Below are 20061 nucleotides of genomic sequence, written 5' to 3'. Positions count from 1 at the left end.
TAAGTAACATCATTAGTGCTAGTAAGGAGTGCTATTTGATGTCAGTTTATATTCTGGAGACTTGCCTGTCTGTGTAGGTCAGGGTGGTCTTAGAGATTCCTTGATTGGACTGTTTGGCAGTTTCTTGACTGGGGTACTGCTTACTTGATTGTTGGTCTGAAGTTAACCTTGAAGTTATTCTATGCTGATCTGAGTGCCGATTACTGGTGGAGAAGTGCTGGAGTCTTTTTTTACTCTTTTGGGCTTTAGTATAAAGTATAGATGTTAATGTTTATGTGTCTAATGATGGCTGATTGTCAGAGAAAATCAACTGGAAAAATGTGACAATCTTAGACCAGGTCAAGTTCAAAAATGCCAGGGAATTTCTAGAAGCCTGGCAGTCTGAGAAATCTCCTTACTAGCACTGATGATGTTACCTAATTAGGGTAATGAAACGTCTGCAAGAAAAAAAAACAAGCTCAGAGAGCACCAAGGACTCCTCGTAAGCCATTCCCAACAACCAATAAAATGAACAGTTGGTTTAATAAAAATCATTATGCATTTTAAAGTGAATTTTATAAAAATGGTAAATTAACGCAACTCACTTTTGAACTTTTAGATAGGCCATAGCTCTATTTGCTGGAAGAAGTGCATTGGTGCCATCTGCTGCTATTCCACGTGTGTAACAATCTATTGCTAGTTCATATTTACCTTCTTTGAAATATCTGTTACCCTATCATATTTGGAAAAAGAAATGTGGTAATCTAAATATATGCATTCATGTACTGAAAATAACACTTTTCTCAATAATTTTATTTGCAAGAGTAGAGCAGGAAGAGTTGACCATGGGGAAAATTTTTAAACAACTATATAGAATTCTGTATGCTTGGTATCAGGCAGTACGCAACATAATGTCTCCAGCTGTTTTGGACTACATTGCCTTATACCACAATTAGCATTACTGTTGAAATTATAAGTTTAACTGAGATGTCATAAGCTAATTGTAAGCAATGTGTCATCTGAAATTACTGATATGCAAAGCAAGCACAGAAAAAAATCAGTTTAACAATACTGGGCTAATGTAGTAATCAATTATGAGAATGTAATCCATGAATAGTATGGTCATTCTGTCACTGGCCAAGAAATGATTCGTTAGACCAAAAACATTCCAATTTAAATATATAAAAATTATTCTTGCATTGCTGCTTACCAAATCTTTTTCTGCCATAGCTTTTTGCTTTAATTGTTCCTCCTCCAATTGTTTCAGTTCATCTTCTGCAACTTCCACTTTCCTAAAAGTATCTGTTTCTTCAGCCTGACAGTTTTCTTTTGACAAGAGAGCCTAATATAAAAACATAAACAATATTTCAAATATTTAGCTACACAAAATCATGGTCATTAGCAAATTGATTAAATTGATGTTCTTCACCTGTTCAATTTTCCAAAGTTCATTCTTCGCTTCAAAGTTATTTGGATCTAATTCCAAAACCTTTTCATAATCTGTATGAAGAAATAAAGGTAGAGTTTTCAAAAACTATAATTTTATAAGCAATTCTTTAAAGAAAGAAAAATATAAGGTTCTGCTATAAAATGACATGGTTCATGGAAGCTTTGCAAAAACTGTGAGCTAGATAAACTAGATCATTCCTGAAATACACACTATTTGTCTAGAGTGTTATAGTTATATTCTACAATATTAGAAACTTGCATGTACTTGTTTTCATTTCATTTTGATTGAACATGGCCACAGTTCATTTTATGTTATCCATTTATTAACATAACCTATCGTCTACCTAAAGATGGGATAAAACTAAAAAATAACGTATATAGAAATCTTAAGATCTTCTACAAATGTCAAATAAATCATTTTATGCTATATTTAATTTTTTTAAACCAGATATTTCCCATATCATCTCCTACAAAGGTCAGATAAATCATATTATGTCAGTGTTTAAAATTTTAAAACCAGAAATTTCCCATAACACAAGAAAAACTCTTAAGCAACCTATAAGAATAATTGGCCAAATTCTTCTATGCTGAAACTGGAAAAACAGCAGTGTATGGAAAGTAATAGTGATCATTTGAAAAATATACTATATAAATCAAAGGTTTTGTATAACACAACAAAAAAAAAAGGAATGCATTATACAATACATGACATGTACCTTCTTTGGCACCCTTAAACTTTCCCAAGACAAAACGAGCTGCCCCTCTTCTGTTATAAGCCTTTATGTAATTTTTGTTTAAGGCAAGGGCTAAATTGCAATCAGATTCAGCCACAGAAAACCTGAAATGATATTGTATGGCTATTAAAATACTTATTCATTAAAACATATTAATAAAAGGAAAAGCCCAGATATAGATTCTGATCTACTATTTATCTTACATTTCTTTCAATAGTTCAATAAGATATCTTCCTCTAATTTTTCTGAATACCGAGGGCTGAGAAATCTCATACAAAGTTATCTAGCAAGTTACCATAGGGAAGAATTTGGACCTGGACCTTTTAGATCCATGATCTAACTATTTTGGTTCCACCACAAAACCGCGGATGACAAAATCGTGGTCGACAAAAGCGTGCATTTGACGTCATCACAGTGCGACGAAAACATCGCGTTGTGATCGAAAAATGTAAAAATAAAGCGAAAACCTTACCCTAACCCCCCCCAAACCTAACCCTAAACCTAACCCTAAACCTAACCCTAAATCTAACCCTAAACCTAACCGTTAACGTAACGCTAAACCTAACGCTAACCCTTAACCTAACGCTAAACGTAACCCTAACGCTCTAAACCTAACCCTAACCCTTAACCTAACCCTAACCCTAACCCTAAACCTAACCTTTATGTGAATCGGCTTGCTTTAATTTAATTTTTATTTCAATTTTTAATTTTTTTCGTCGCGCTGTGATGACGTCAAATGCGCGCTTTCGTTGATCGCGCTTTTGTGGACCGCGGTTTTGACGGGTCATGACTATTTCATCATATTATTTCTCAAAGTCATCAATGAACAATTGGAGAAAAGTGTAAAAAAGCTTCCATTCTTAACTTCATAAGCTATCAAGTCTGTTGAAGACACAGTCTACTACTGTACATTGGAAGGACTGTGGGGGGAAAATTCTCACATTGGCAGTCCAATTTTGAGAAGGAGAACACCAGCCAACCACCGTTATGGTACTGGTGTTTCAATTTAATTTGTAATCAATTCCTTTAATAGTGAACTAGGTTATAGACCCAATTTGAAATAAAACAAGGTTCCTAAGTAATTAAATAGAAAACAGGATGCTTACATGAACCGTTAGACTAAATTTGTAACATAATATCTAAGTGTGTCCAGGAAAAATACCCTGCTAGGAAAAAAAACCTGTAAATATTAACCCTTTTTAAGGTTCCAAAAATATTAATTTAGAATCAGTGACTCTATGGCTCTATAAAGGCTAATTTTCCCTATAGTCTTGCTCTGGCCATATTCTTTACCACTATGTATATCTAAGCAAATTTGGTGAATTTCACATGGTCTGTATTTATGAATAACCAATTTAAACTTCCCTGAACTTTAAAAATTGGAATTACAAATTGGAAATAGTGATATTCTAGGCAGGCTGTAATGCTGGGACAAGTGAAAGTAAAGAAAGATGACTAGCAGCAAGATGAATTGACTCAATTGGCTTGAAGCGCTGTCTGTGGCCCAAAGGTAAACTGTAGCTCCAATTTCCAATTTATTACTACTTTTCATTTCAATCTCATACTGATCACTACATAACCCGTGGAATTCTAAATCTCAAAGTTAGTTTGAAAAATACTTTACCAAAAAGCAATGCCAGTTACAGAAGTGACACTATTCTTATGGACAATATTTCAGTGTATAAGTAGTCATCAACTTACAACAACAACTGGGACCAGAATTCTGGTTCTAAGCCATTGCCATTGTAAGTCAAGGCCCAACTTTTTTGAACATTTTTATGGCAATTGTTAAGCAAACCTTGTAGTTCTAAATCTGAATCCATTTTCCCAAATGAGCATATTTTTTTGCCATTTAATGACATCCTAAATTGAGGACTACCTGTAATATACTAAAGATTGTGAAGTATTTAAAAAGATCAATTAACAGACAAAATTAACACAGGATTAGCAAAAGATCCTTGTTTTTCAAAACCTAAATAGCATGGGGGGGAAACCTAGAAAATAGCAGAAAACAAAGAAGTTGTCTGAAATTTGGTTCCCTTTTTTATCTAGCAATGTTCCAAGAGCTAACTCTCCAGATTTTGTCTGTTTGATAGAAAGGTTTTCTTGCCCAGCACCCACATTAAATGACAACAAAAAGCAAGCACAAATTGTTCAAAATGTATGCAAGAATTAAATGCATGGGGCCTATCATTATCACTTGGTCTTCCTCACTTCACACAATTGTTTTACTACTAAAATGAGAGTTTTAAAATGCATTTTCCTGAGCATTGTTAAGGTGAAATTTGATGTGCAATAAAAAAGGAATTAGAAATGAGGTAATTCTTCTTGAAGCATTTTTTAAAAAATGTATTAGTTTTGTTTTCTTTGCTTGTAGTATATTCTGCAATCTTCAGATAGCTTTATTTTGCACTGCCCTCCAAAAGGAATAGTGTTGCTTTTTGTTATATTTGTGTATGTATGTGTATATGTATTATTTTCTTTTGACCCCCAAAATAAGCACTCGGCCTTATTTTTGGGGAGGTCTTATTATTTTTGAGGTGCAGGTGGCGTTGAGTGTGGTCATCTCATGGCTGCTGCTGTGTTGCAATATTTTCAGGGAGGGCTTATTTTCAGGGGAGGGTTTATTTTAGCGCATGTGCTCAAAAGCTCGTTTGGGTTTATTATATATATATATATATATATATATATATATATATATATATATATATATATATATATATATATATATATATATATATGTTTTATGTGAGCCGCCCTGAGTCCCCTCAGGGAAAAGGGCGGCCTACAAATGTTAATAAACATCTAAACATATATATAATTACAATAGCAAGATTTTTTTTTGCCGGGTAATGATGTGGTAAACATACCCCAATAAAATATATATATAAAAAATTCAGTATCCTCTGCAATTAATTATATTTGAACTGAAATATGATGGAAGTAAACAAACTCTTACTTCTTTAAACGAAAAAAGGCTGATGCCCTGTTTGTAGGCAATGCTGGATTGTAAGGATCTGCATTCATTCCTTTTGTGTAGCATTCTATTGCAGCATCATAGTTTCTTTGTTTAAAGTAAGTATTGCCCTGTTAAAACAAATGTGATAAACACTAAGATGAATATAGTACAAACCTTTATTCTCTTTTTCTCATGTCTTTGAAACAATACTTGCCCAGTTTTAGAAACCAACAAAATTATATTCAAGTGCTAGATAAATGAAATCCTTAAATTTGATATAACAGGGAAGTCCTATTCAAACACAATACTCTGGGCTTTTCGAAATCTTCCTGTTAAATAAATGCTATATTTCCCATATCATCTTAGCCATTGAAATGGCAATTTGTACTTATAAATCTAATTTTATGACATTTCATCTGAACCTCTTTAAGAATTCTTATCTTTAATTAGTAGTATCCAAATAGTGTAAATTGAATGACTGAAATAAATGAATAAAAAACAAAACAATATTTTATAAAAGAGAGAATAACACTCAAAAAAATTGGTCTATTACTTTCTCATTGTAGCCTAACTCTTGGGACTGTTGTAGAGATAAAATAAAGAGAACTAGATAACAAAATTGAAAAAGAAAGAAGGCCAATCTATTTCACAATCTATCAACTCCCAATTCTTACTTTTTTAAAAAATTAAGATATGTAAGAATTCATATTAGTTTTCAGGCTTTATTCTAGCACAGACATGTCAAACACAAGGCTCGCAGGCCAGATCCGGCCCACAAAGTGGTTAGATCTGGTCATCGGGGCCGCCTTGGAAACAGCGGACCAGCCTGCAGCGCCGTGGCCCAGCCCAGTCTGACTGGGCGCTAATCCGGTGGTGTCCATCTGGGCCACAATGTGGTCAGCCTTATATCTGTGAGGCTGTCCTGAAGCTAGTGAGGAGCCACTCCCGCCCTTCTCCCTGGGCACACACACAGGAGGCAGCGAACGCACAGGGCCTGGCGTCCCTGGGGACCATCTTGTCCCGCAAGCTGATTGCATTTGGAGGGTTTCCCTTTCACCCAGGATGCCAGCACTCGCCTCCTGTGTGCACAATCAGGGGGCAGGGCAGAGACATTGCGGAAGCTCCTTGCTGGGTCCAGGGTGATCGCACAGGTCAGATTTAAGGCTGACCACATATTGGCCCAGATGGATGCCATAAGCCTCCATACCCTGCTCACTGGCTTGGCCTCCCAACCTGCGAAGCTTCCCTTTTGCTGGGATAACCCTGCCACTGCATGGGAAAGCCACAGGTCCAGGCAGCATGGCTGCCTCCAGCACTGTCAATCTCTCCCCCTACCCAGGAAGGAAGGAAGAAAAGAAAGGAGGGAGATGGTAATGCACAAATTCAATCTTCCACAATATTCAGGCAGATTAGTCAGCAAGGAGGGAGGAGTGGATCACAGGGACGAGGGGCTTGTCTTTAACCCGGGTGTCTGCAACCTGTGGCTCCAGAGCCGCATACGGCTCTTTGGGCCCTCTGCTGTGGCTCCCTGTCAGGTGATTCCCACCACTGGCTGGCGCCGTCCCTCCCCTTCGTCTCCCAATCACTCCTTGCTTGGCCTGAGAAAGTAAGGGCAACAGTGGGGGATGGAGAAGCAGCTGATGCCTCACTCTTACTGGAGCTTCTTCCGGCCCTTGTTGGTGCTGGGCATGCCTTAGGCACTTGGGGAGACACGAAACCTGCTCTCCGCCCCAAGATACTTGTGCGACCCAGCTGCAACAGATGCCATCTTTGTTAACACGAGGGCTGGCAGACTAGGAATGGGATCCAAGAGGAGTACGATGGAAAGGGAGACAGACGTGCAGTGCCCAGCCATGACTTTAAAACTTGAATGTTTGGAATGTTGAAATGTTTATTTAATTTGTATGCCGCCCCACTCCCGAGGGACTTGGGGCGGCTAACAACCAAGGGGGGAGGGGATACAAATAAGACCAAAGACAGACAAAGTAAAAACAACAGCAGTCACAACATTTCAAGTGGGGCTGGAAATTCTTCAGCCCCAGGCCTGCCGGAACAACCAGGTCTTGGTGGCTTTGTGGAAAGCCTGGAGGGTGGTGAGGGTCCGGATCTCCACGGGGAGATCGTTCCAGAGGGCCAGAGCAGCCACAGAGAAGGCCCTCCCCCGGGGATTTGCCAGTCGGCACTGGCTGACGGATGGAATTCGGAGGAGGCCTAATCTGTGGGATCTGACCGGTTGTAGGGAGGAAATTGGCAGGAGGCGGTCTCTCAAGTACCCAGGTCCGATACCATGTAGGGCTTTAAAAGTAATGACTAGCACCTTGAAGCGTGTCCGGAGTCCAATAGGCAGCCAGTGCAGCTCGCGGAGGATAGGTGTAACGTGGGTGCACCAAGGTGCACCCACTATCGCTCGCGTGGCTGCATTCTGGACAAGCTGAAGTCTCCAAATACTCTTCAAGGGCAGCCCCATGTAGAGTGCATTACAGTAGTCCAGTCTTGAGGTCACAAGGGCGTGGGGGACTTTCGCCGCCTGAAGGACACTTTTCAAAGAAAGCTGGCAGCGGCACCACTCCACTAGAGGAGTAAAGTTCAGGGCAACAGGAAAAGGTGGCTGGCCCCACTGAATCTCACATGCCCACCCCAGGGATCAGGCTCTGAGAAAGCCAGAGCCCCCTTACCAATGACGCTCATCCATCAGCTAGTCTCCCCACTCTCTGTATCTCTCTCTCTCTCTTGTCTCTCTCTCTGTATATGTCTCTCTCTGTGTGTATCTCTGTATCTCTCTCTCTATCTGTATCTCTGTATCTCTTTCTGTCTCTTCTCTCTCTCTTTGGGGCTGTTTGCTACTCTTTTTCTTTCTTCTTGGCAACTTTTTGGAAATCCGGGCTGGCTGAGAAACGAGTGTGAGCCACTGCAGAGGCTTCCTTTTGGGCAGCCCTCCCCCTCCTTCTCTTGCAACCACAGCTGGCGAGAGAGACAGAGAGAGGAGGGGATACAGAGAGAGGGTGGATAGAAGAGAGAGACAGAGAGACAGACATAGACACAGGGGGGGAGATAGAAGGGGAGAGAGACAGAAAGAAATAAAGACACAGAGAAAAGGAGGAGAGAGTCAAGAGAGGGGGGAGACAGAAAGAGATACAGAGAGGGGGAGAGAAACAGATAGAGGGAAAGGGGGGAGAGGGGGAGAAAGAGAAAGGGAGAGAAGTCAAAAGGGTTTTGTGGTTCCAGGTGTTTTTTAATAATTGGGTCTCTACCCTAATGACTGGCTGGGTGGGCTTGGCTAGGGAGGGTCATCTGACTGGGTGGGAGGGAGTGACATTGAGTTGACCATGCCCACTTAGGTTTTGTGGCTCCTGGTGTTTTCTTTTCTGTAGGAAATGTGTCCAAATGGCTCTTCGAGTGTTTAAGGTTGCAGACCCCTTCTTTAACCTACTGAGAAATGCAGAAGGGAGGGAGGGAAGGAAGGGACAGACGGATGGGACGAGGAGGAGGAGGAGGAGGGGAAGGAGGAGAAGAAGGAAGGAGGGAGATTATGAAAGGGAGGGAAGGTCTGAGGTAAGTCCTGTCTTAGCATTTGGCCACAAGCAGCCCTGCTGCCCTTTCGCCATCCACTTTCCCCCTCCTCTCCTGGTGGTCTCCCATCCTAGAGCTGGGATGCTTTATTTACAAAGCCGGGTCTCCTTGAAGAGAGAGGGAGTGGGCCACCCTCTGATCCACACACTTTGCCCTCCTGTACACGATGAGCAACCTTGTTAATGAAAGTGATCAGAGCAGCAGCAGCCTCAAGGAGGTAAGCACAGCCAGGTGCCCCCTTGGGATTCTGGTGCCCTGGGAGCTCAAGAGCTAAGCTGGCCCTCCACTGCCTAGGGCTCTGGGCAGTCTGCACCACTGCCTAGGGCTCTGGGCAGTCTGCATCCAGGCGTTCTCTGTGTGGCCCAAGAAAGGTTTTGACACCTTTCCCTGGTCTCACCTTTCTCCGCTGGAGACAATGGATCCTCCCAGCCTCACCCAGGCCACCACAGGTGCCTGCGAAATGAATGATGTTGAGCTGACCACGCCCACCCCAGATACCCCCACCTGGCCCCCTGAGGTCAACCACAACCCTGATGCAGCCCTCAATGAAATAGTTTGACACCTCTGTTCTAGCAGGTGGATCAGATGGCAATAAAGACATATCAATCATTTAATAATTATCCAAGAAGGATTTTTTTCAGTTTCAAGAACATAAATTTCAGGATCTACAAAATCCATGGTAGAAGAAAAATAGAAAGAAGACATATATATAAAGGGGTACTAGCTTAATACCCATGCTCCGCTACAAAAGTATATGATCGGGCTTGATAAATCGACACACAGCTTGAAAATTATTGAGTAGTTACCATTAATCTATCCTCTCCCCTTCTCTCCCTCAGGCTTGCCCCATAGAAGCCCCACCTATCTTATCCCCTTCTCTCCCTCAGGCTCCTCTCCAAACTCCCAGCCAGCAGGCTGGATGAGTCACGCGCTGGCCAGGCCCACATCCAAGTTTTCAAGTTGTGAGGGGGAGTAGAAAGTCTAACTCCTTAGCATCAGAGCATGTTAATAATAATATACGAAATACTAATGCTGTGATGATCATTTTGAAAAATCCTTTGTTACTGAATACCTAGAAGCCAAGAGGAATATACGTGCCAAATTTCAAGTTTGTAGGCTTTATGGTTCTGGAGATTTCGTGATTCCTGCATGAGTATTTTTGCATTTATATATATAGATTAAATCATGGTCACAATTGCATTGTAATATATTCTAAAGACAAATTTTCTTCAAAGCGTTCTGTAATTTGATTTAGAACACTACATATTGACAATTTTTAAATCTTATGGAAAAAATCATAAGATGCATAGGCAATCAAATTACTATGTGAACAAAAATCTTATGAAAAACTGAAGAACAGCAAGACATATTTTTGGTTTTACTAAAATCCAGACTTGGTTTCAAAATTCATATAACTAAATTTGAAACTTAGTTTGGTCTAGTGGTTAAGGCACCAGGCTAGAAAGCAGGAGACTATGAGTTCAAGTTCCACCTTAGCCATGAAAGCCAGGTAAGTGACTTCAGGCCAGTCATTCTCTCTCTATCCCAATCCACCTCACATGGTTGTTGAAAAATAGGAGGAAGATAAGTTGAGTATGCCTTGAATTATTTGTACAAATAATAAAGGCATAATATAAAGAAAAAAATCCTTCTCAACTAGAGTTTGAGAATACAAGTTTTTATATAGGTTAATTTATCCTGTTCCTTAAGTGAGGCATTAGAAGAAAAAATGTGGGTCTACTAAAACATGACAAATAACCTTTTCTTTCTCAGTAAGAGCTTTTTCTGTATCAATGCGAATTCCATCTTCCTCAGAATCTGACACTGAGTCATGAGTGGTATCTTCCTTATCAAATTCTTCAAGTATCTTATCCTGAAAAGACAAATGTAAATCTTATGAAGGCAAAACAAATTTAAAGAATGAGTATATAATGCAGCAAGGAAGCAATCTGAGTAAATATACGATACATAAAGAGAACCCTGCAGATATATAAAGTCTATAACGGGGTAGTCAACCTTTTTATACCTACCGACCACTTTTGTATCTTGTTAGTAGTAAAATTTTCTAACCGCCCACCGGTTCCACAGTAATGGTGATTTATAAAGTAGGAAAGTAACTTTACTTTATTAAATTTATAAAGCAGGGTTACAGCAAACCTCTACCGCCCACCATGAAAGCTGGAATGCCCACTATGGGTGGTAGGGACCAGGTTGACTACCACTGGTCTATAAAGTCGCTTGATAGTGGGAAAGGCAGCATACAAATTTAATAATAATACCAATACTATATAGAAATATTTTTATTAATGGCAGAATCATAGCCTTTCCAACTATTTCCAACTATTCCATCAAACTCCTATCTAATAAAGGAAACAAATTTCTTCATAATTTCTAGAAGTGTAAATAATCATCTTCTTCCTACGTCTGGCATTTTTTACATTAAAAGTGTAAGAGTGTATGTGTATGTAATATTATTATCATATTTATATAATGTCTTTTCATGAAAGCATTAAGGTTATGTGCGATAGATAAATAAATAAAATCAACCCCCCAACTTTAAAGTGTTTAAGCATTACAACAAAATTAATGCATGCTACACAACATTGTCAACTATACTTTTTTTTATAAAATAAGCATTTTTTAAAATTTTGGATACCAGTTTTAAGCGAGTACTACAACACAAGACTGGTATCGTTAGTACTGTTACCAACATTATTTACAACATAAAAACTAGTAATTTATAGTTGTGTATATAAATGTCACAAAATCTTGCCTAACATTTTGATAAACATATTTAATAAAAAATATTCTCATACCACATCCAGCTTTGCCCAAGCCTCATAATCATAAGATTTTATCTTGTTCTTTTTGTTTTCCTCACTTGTTTGTTTTGAGACTGTTTTAACTTTGCTCTTTTTTTTTTTGTAAGCTTCATTCCGAATTGGGGGTAAAACCTAATAACAGAAAATATAGCAGTATACTTTCAGAAAGCTTTTGACAATTAATATATGACATCCATTTACAAAATAGGAATGCAGCAGTGTAAAATCAATGTTAGCTTTATCTATAAGACAAGGATCCAAAACATTAGCCACTAGAAAATGGCTGTCTAAGGGGAAAACCATAAAAACATTTCAACAGAAAATCCGAAACCAATTATTTAATACAAAATAGAACTTGAATAAACTGGTATAGCATCAAGATCACGTGAAGTATTAAGGTAAAGGTTCCCCTCACACATATGTGCTAGTTGTTCCCGACTCTAGGGGGGGCAATGCTCATCTCCGTTTCAAAGCTGAAGAGCCAGCGCTGTCTGAAGATGTCTCCGTGGTCATGTGGCCGGCATGACTAATTCAATTCCCTGTAATTTTAACTCCTGATTTGTTTTAAGTTTTCCTTGCCCATACAATAACTCCTTATATGTCACTATTGTGTTCAAATCTATTACATTGGGGTAGATAATTGCTTCCCTGGTTGATATCTATCTTGGATTTTTTGTGTAGAAGTTACTTCTTACCAGATGCCTCTGGAAATATTTATGGACTTTACTCTTTCCCTCCCAGATAAAAGTATGCCAGCTCAGCTGTAAATCATGGCCATCTATTGTCAATATTCTTTTATTTTGGAGTACTATCCATTCTTTGAGACATGTTACCACTGCTGCCTGGTAGTAAAGTTCCCAATCTGGGAGGCCAAATCCTCCTTTGATTCTAGAGTCTTGCAGTAATTTTAATTTTATCCTAGCTTTTTTCCCCAGCCAAATAAATTTTAAAATTATGTTATTTAGTTCCACAAAAAAGTTTTTCCCTAATTTTACTGGTACAGTTTGGAATAGAATTTTTTTTTGGTAGGATATTCATTTTTATGGTCGCAATTCTTTCAATCAATGATAATTGTAATTTAGCCCAATTTTCCAAGTCCTTTTGTATTTGTTGTAGTAATTTTGAATAATTATCTTATTTTACAGTAGAACATATAGCCGTTACCCAGATTCCAAGATATTTCACCTTTTTAACTATTTGCATTTCCAATACTCTCTTTAATTCCTCATTTTGCCTTTGTGTAAGATTTTTAGTAATTATCTTTGTTTTATTTTTATTTATTTTTAAGCCTGCAACTTTACCAAATTCCTCTACTTTTTGAATTAATATTTTCCCTGTTTCAAGGGGGTCTTCTATTATAAAAACTACATCATTCGCGAATGACTGTGTTTTGTATTCTTTCTTTTAAATTTTTAACTCTTTTATTTCCTCTTTTTTCCTAATCCATGTTAGTAAAACCTCCAATGAGAGGATAAATAGAAGAGGAGATAGTGGGCATCCTTGTCTGACCTCTTTATTTATAGTGACTTTTTCTGTTAGATCTCCATTCACCATTATTTTAGCTATCCGGTTTGAATATATTGCCTTAATCATTCTAATAAATTTTTCTCCAAATTTCATAATAGCTAATTGTGTAATAAGAAACTCCCAATTTAAATTATCAAAAGCTTTTTGCGCGTCTACCAATACTAATGCTAATTGTTTCTCTGGATGTGCTTCATAGTATTCTAATACGTTCATTACAATTCTTGTATTATTTCTTAATTGTCTTTTGGGTAGGAATCTGTTTTGACCCGAATGAATAATTTTATTTAATATTTTTTTTAAGTCTTTCCACAATAATCATCATAAATATTTTATAGTCAACATTTAGCAGTGAGTTTGGCCTATAGTTTTGGATCAATTGATTGTCTGTTTCTTCTTTTGGAATTAAGGTTATAAATGCCTCAGTCCATGAACTTGGCATTTTTGCTTGTTCTAATACTTCATGATTTCCTCAAAAGTTTCTTGAAATTTTTTATATATCTCTGCAGGAATCTCATCTGGTCCTGGTGATTTATTGTTTTTGTTTTTTTTATTGCCTCCATCTCTGTTAGTTATTTTCTCATTTAGCATTTCTCTTGCCTCCTCTGAAATACTTGGTAGGTTTCTCTCTTGCAAATAATTTTGGAGTTCTTTTTCTGAGATGTTTTCCTGACTATATAGAGTTTGAAAAAAGCTTTGGATTATACTTTTTTTTTCTTCTGTTTTATGGAACAAATTCCGATGTTTGTCTTGTAGTTACTGTATTAGCTTTTTGGTTTTTTCTTTCTTCAATTTGTGAGCCAGCCATCTACCAGGTTTATTTGCTGTTTTGAAATAGTTTTGTTTCGCCATTTTTATATTACGTATCATTTATTCTTGAAATGTTAGATTAATTTTGTTTCACCAAATCTCTCTCTTCTTTGATTTTAGTATTTTGTGGTTCTTTCTGCAACACGGTCTCTAACTCTTTAAGCTTCTCCTGTAATAATGTTTGCTGTTTCCTTTTTTCCTTATTTCTCCTTGCTGCATATGCTATTGTTATACCCCGCACATAGGCTTTTGTGGTATCCCATAGGTTTTGTAGTGTTGCTTGGCCTTTATTGTTTTCCTTGAAGAAAATATCTAATTTCTTATCCATCATTTGTATATATGATTTTTCTTCTACAATTTTCTGATTTAGTGTATATCTTAATTTTTACTTCTGACATTTCTATTTTACCATTAGTGGATTGTAGTCTGCCCATGTATTTGGCAAAATCTCCATATCTTCTATGTTATTGATCAATTCTGGGTTCATCCATGCCATAGCTATTTGCAACCACGAATTGTGCTGATGGGAAAAGAAGGTGTACTGTCTTTTCTTTGGATTTATCTGTCTCCATGCATCCCTTAAATTTAATTCTTGCACCATTTCAAAGAAGGTACTTGGTAGTTGTCATCTTTTCTTTTTATTCTTCTTTGTATTCCTATAATCTATTTTGTTGTCTGTCGCCACATTGAAATCTCCTATTATACAGACATTTTCTCAATCTGATTCAATTATTTTGTGTAATTTATTATAGAATTTTTGGGGGTTTATATTTGGAGCATAAATTGTCACCAGCAGAATTTTTTTTATTTATTTCCGTCATTGAAAATCTACCTTCTTTATCACTAAATATTTTTCTCGAATTTAACCAATCTTTTATGTATACAGCAATCCCTCTCTTATTTTGTGCTAATGCCAGATGCAGCTTTTCTAATTTGGGGCATTCTAGAATATTACCATATTTTTCTTTGATATGAACCTCCTGTAGGCAGATAATATCCATATTCTGACTTTTGAGTCTTGTTAATGTTTGTTTTCGCTCGGCCGGTGAGTTGATACCATTGATATTCAAGGATATCATCTTTATTTCGTCTTCCATCTTATTTGTATGTTGGTTTTGGTCCTTTCCTTGTTCTTGTCTTGGTTTCTGTTCTTGTCCTGTCGTTGTTTCCCTTCGGTCCCTTATATCCTGCTCTGTAAGTTTTTCCTCTGACGTCTGTTCTTCCTGTCTCTTATTCTCTGCTTCCTCTATGCTATCTTATTTGTCTTATTATTTGTCTTATTTGTAGTGATCATAAAATTCCTTTGCCTTTTCCAGCAAGTCAATACTGATTTTTTTTTCGCTGCCAGGTTATTAGCATCCCTTCACAGATAAGCCATCTAAACATCACTCTGTATTTGAGCAGTTGGGTCGATAGGAAATGGTAGTTTCTTCTCTGTTCCCTTAGCCATTTTGGTATCTGCTTTAGTATTATGATTTCTTTTTCGTTATAGACCAGAGGTTCTTCTCTTGTTTTGCTGTAGACTTCATCTCTTATCTTTTTTCTTGTAAATCTTGCATGTATCTCTTTTGGAAGTTTGTGTCTGCGTGCATAGTTTGTGTAGACCCTATACACTTCGTCCAAGTCGTTTTCCACTTCCTGCTTGCTTTTTTTGCAGAAGTTCAGCCAGGAGTTCGGCCATTAATTCTGGAAGATCTTCCTCCTTAGTTTCCACTATATTTTGGAATCTAAGATAAAACATTGATCTCTCCATCTCTAAACTTATAATGGCATCTTCCATTTCTTTGTTTACCACCGTTATTTTACTTTCTGTTTTATCTAATTTCTTTTCAGTTTGTCTCATTCTCGTTTCCACTATTTTATTTTTTGTTTATTTTGTGCTATCTTTTCCTGCATTGTACCAATTTTATCATCTAGTTTGCGTATCTCTCCTTTTACCTTCCCATATCACTCTTAAGTTCTTCAAGACTTTTTGTCATTACCTCCTGCATCTTCATCATTGTCTCCTGAATTGATATTAGGGTTCATTGCACGGTCTGTAGATTTATAGTGGAGCCTGATTTCTCACCTCCTAGCATGCTTTCCACTGAATGTGGTCCTGATGGGGATGTCCCCCCCGCCCCAATTTTGGTAACTGTGGTGGTTGTACTTGTCATTTTAATATTTTTTAAAAAGTTTTTCCACAGTACCATATATCCCCGTTTTTTCCCCTTTATCTATCTTTTTTTTTGCCTCTACCTCACTTCCTCAAAATCCTTCTACCTGCTTCACTAACTATTATTAGTGACCACAATATAGAACACCCTATATTATAATACAATCAATACCCTATTTATACAATTGATCAATACAATTAATAATCTAATAATAATCTAATGATGGTCTAACAGTTCTGACTACTCATAAACTGTGATACTAATTTTAACATTGTTAATTATAAGGAATATAAAAGTTATAGATATTGCATTTACCATGAGTAATTCTTATAAGATAATACTTATATCACAGGTTTAATACCTTAAGTCTACTTGTAAAAATATAAATATAAATAAATATATACAATGTTTTTTTACTTGATTATTAAATTGATTACATTATAAAAAATATTTATGATATATAAATGTACTATATAAATATATATAAATATACTATATAGGTCTATATAAGTTTGCCTTCACATACACATATGTCCACTGGGTATCATCTATAAGTATCTATGAGAATATATATGTCAGACAGTATAAAATATAAAGGTCTTTAAGGTATTCTATATAAAGTTCCAAGTCTAGTTTTAAATGAACAGCTATACAGTAAATAATATTTATACAGAATTTTATATAATTGTATCAGGTTACTTAGATTGCACAGATTTCCAGACACTTAGAAGTTCTTTTTCCTTGTTCTTACTGTTGCATCAGCTTCTCTTCCCTTAATGTCAAGGATATTGCCTTCTATCTATTTAGCAGTCATTATCACAGTTCTCTCACTTCCCCTGCCAGATTAAATCTCCATTGTCTTCTTCCCAAGCAGAAGCTTCTTATAGTTGGTTCTTTCCTTTCCTGCAATTCGCAATGTTTAGTCCCAGTCTAATCACAATCTCAGCTCGGGTTCCTTCTTCCTATGGTAATTCTCCAGCAAGCTCAAGCCACAGTACATTTCCTCCATTCCTTCTCTGAATATTAATTCTGTCTTCTCAAGGCTCTGCTCCCACCGCTAAAGTGCCACCTTTTTTCCCCGCCTTGGAGACTCATTCACCCTCCAAGCTATAGGTTCATGCTTCCTGAGAGTCACACCAGTACTTCATTCCAATTCCTCGAACTCCACCAATACTTTCAGCTGTTTCCTTCTTCTCACTTCCTTCTCCATTTAAAGGGCTGTCACACCTCCAGATCTGGCCATAAAGGCCAGTCTCTCCCGTGCCAGATTTGAGAGGTTTCTCCTACTATAACAGGGGATCACCCCTCTCCCTATTTTCCTCCGAGCTTCTCCTCTCTGTCACTGGTCCCTCCGAGACTCAGCTCTGCCTTTGCAAGCCTCCTGGCACGGATCGGGCAGAAAGAACAGAGCCCTGTTCTTCTGCTCCGCGCGGGCTTGACTCCACCCCAGAAGTCCCATCACTGGATGTTTTTAAGAAGAGTCTAGACAGTCACTTATCTGAAATAGTATAGGTTCTCCTGCTTGAGCAGAAAACCTCGAAGATCTCTTCCAGCTCATTCATTTTAATTCTAACTAACAGGGTTGGGAACACACACACACAGCCCTTGGAAGAATGAAATATTTGGGGGGATATTAAAAAGGCAGAATAGAATATTTCCCCTAAAGGAGAAATGGAAAAATATCTTAAGGGAAGAAGAAACCAGCTGGTTTCCCTGCCCCAAGCAGAAATTGAAGAGGCCAGCTTATAGAAATGCAGATTTGGTAATCAATTCAGAAAGACTGGGTCAGGCAGAAACTTCAGATAAGCAACACAATAATTTGCATTTCTCCATTTGCCTATAGAGCCAGCCATCACCTCTAAATGACCCCATAGGAATCCAGAAGGTATAAAACCCACACTCTAAACTCCATTTTGTCAGGAGTCCCAGAATCACACAGAGTTGGTGGTTCTGCTTCATCAATAAGGAGAACTTTTCTTTCCAATTAGCCTCCATTTTATTCCCGGCTTGGAACTGCACCTAAATATTTCTTCCAAACAAGGGCAATTCCACTTCCTCGAGTTGAACACTAACAATCTGTCCTAACAGAAAAGGTTTTGCTTCTCACATGATTTTAACAGTGACAGATTGAAATAGTTTACACTAGCTAAAAGATTTGTGGAGACAAACATTTGAATTTAAGATATCCCATTCCACCCTCCCAAGTATTGTTTGATTTTCTTCACTGTAGAACAGTGAGGAAGAATTGTAGCAATTTCTAAAGCATTTTAAAAGGAATACATTTTTATTTTGATGTTCTATTTAGACCTACAGCAAGAAAGTCCATCTGTCCATTACTCCTAGGTCTCTGGCACAGAAGCAATATAATTGACCTTAAGTTAACTATATAGGTGATTTATTTGTAATTCTATTTGTAATTAGATGATCTAGTTAACAGACTGTATTTCAAGGTGTCTTACTTTTTCGGCAGTGCCACTCTGATGCCTTAGATCATGATCTTTTTCTTTAATATCCTTCTCCCATGATTCCAAATCTTTCACAAAATCTTGAAGTTCCTCAGCATTTTGTCGTATTTGCAACTGTAACTCAATTGCTTTATTTGGTGAACTCATCTGATGAAAGAATGCATTGGAAAACAGAAAGATCTGTAAGAATCACAAACAAATTTTACCTTAAAGAAATAGAAAAATAAACATCTTTTTTGGCATAGCATTATGCAAATTACATGTACTTGCTGTGGAAAAATCAGCTTACCTGTGATTATTACAATACTAGGTGTAAAATAACACAAGCACTGAAATCATCCAGGTTCAAAGCCTCTTTGAAGGACAGCCACCACATTGCATTTCCCTTTTGGATAAATTAAATCTGCTCTAAGCGAATATCTTAGCATTTTATGAAGAACCCTGGTACTAGAAAGTGATGTCCTGCCAACCAACTGGGCCTAGTCAAAGTTCCTCTGACAACTGTACTACCATAGCTAATCAGGTTTCCAGTTCAGCCACTTAAGGGAATCAAACCAGAAGCACGAATTCTGCCCATGTAAGCACTCTTGAACTTTTTAAAAAACTGATATAGAACTAATCTTTTTAATTTTTCACTCAAATGAGAAATCATTAGAACAAATCATGGGTGCAACTTACTTTTATATACAAGTCAGATTGATATAAGCATGCCTTATTTCTGTACATATTCATATTTTGTAGCCTCATAAAAGCCCATCATTTTGGCGGGACTTCCCATTGTTTAAAGGACACGTTAAAAAAAGATATCTATGTATGGTGGGTATGAAGGGCCGCGGGGGAGGGGGAGCGAACGAAGTGGGGAAGCAACCCTGATGCATTACAGTATTCCCACAGTGCAAAAGAATCCTCCTGTGTGCGGCCTGTGAATGCTAAACGTCACACTCCAAAAAGAAGGAAGGAGCTAATTTCTCCAACTGCGCCGGAAAGGCAAACAAAGCTCCATGTTCCCAGTTTTTCATAAGCACCCAAGAAACAAGCCATTAACCCAACCTCTATGAGCTTTCTTTACTTTTCTCCTCCCAGGCCTGCCTGGCAACAGTAGCGGAGCGGCCCCAACCTCTGCGACTGCAAACTCCTCTCGCTCTTCTGCTGCTCCGAAGCCCGTCTCGCTCTCCTTTTACACAACACCCAGTGCGCCAAGCGAAGGGAGGTGCGTCGCCGTGAAAGCCGCTCTAGCAGAAAAGACTTCCAACTTCTATAGTCCAAGTAGAAGGTAGAAAGAGAAAATGAGAAAGAGCGTCGACAGCTCTCCTCGCCCACCTCTCCGCACGCGCGTTTTGGTGCACGAGTGTCGTGTGGTTTACTTCTCCCTAGGCAGAATGCGCATGACTGCCACGCTTCCACTACCCCGCTTCATATGGACCCCATCTCACTTTAGCTTACCTACGATGAATCGCCCCAGACAGGCAGCAGGAAACACGCATAGCGAACCTCTATGGTTTCAGCGGAAGATGGCCTTTGCCTGGATTCGAGGGACGGTTACGGTGGCCTGGGAGGCCATGTGAACAGACGTCTCCGTTTGCTCCGTTGCCC

General features: G+C 38.1%; 1 protein-coding gene across 11 annotated transcripts in view; it reads right to left on the bottom strand.

Moving 5' to 3' along the window:
• RPAP3 (RNA polymerase II associated protein 3) overlaps positions 1-20001 on the bottom strand; it is a 44097-nt gene extending 24096 nt beyond the window's left edge. For 3 of the 11 annotated variants that reach the window (XM_032220662.1, XM_032220652.1, XM_032220663.1), the window contains exons 1-10: positions 19912-20001; positions 19519-19723; positions 18463-18615; positions 11508-11645; positions 10451-10564; positions 5122-5249; positions 2145-2266; positions 1409-1479; positions 1190-1321; positions 585-712 (exon numbers count right to left, since the gene is read on the bottom strand). In XM_032220662.1, coding sequence (XP_032076553.1) covers positions 585-712; positions 1190-1321; positions 1409-1479; positions 2145-2266; positions 5122-5249; positions 10451-10564; positions 11508-11645; positions 18463-18615 — 986 coding nt within the window. In that variant the 5' untranslated portion in view covers positions 19519-19723; positions 19912-20001. The other 8 variants (XM_032220653.1, XM_032220658.1, XM_032220660.1 and 5 more) reach the window with 8 other exon arrangements.
• Positions 20002-20061: the final 60 nt, after the last annotated feature.

Source organism: Thamnophis elegans, chromosome 7, assembly GCF_009769535.1.
Source record: "Thamnophis elegans isolate rThaEle1 chromosome 7, rThaEle1.pri, whole genome shotgun sequence".
Taxonomy (NCBI): Eukaryota; Metazoa; Chordata; class Lepidosauria; order Squamata; family Colubridae; genus Thamnophis; species Thamnophis elegans.
The sequence above is the reverse complement of the archived record's forward strand: the minus strand, read 5'-3'. Positions and strand labels throughout refer to the sequence as shown.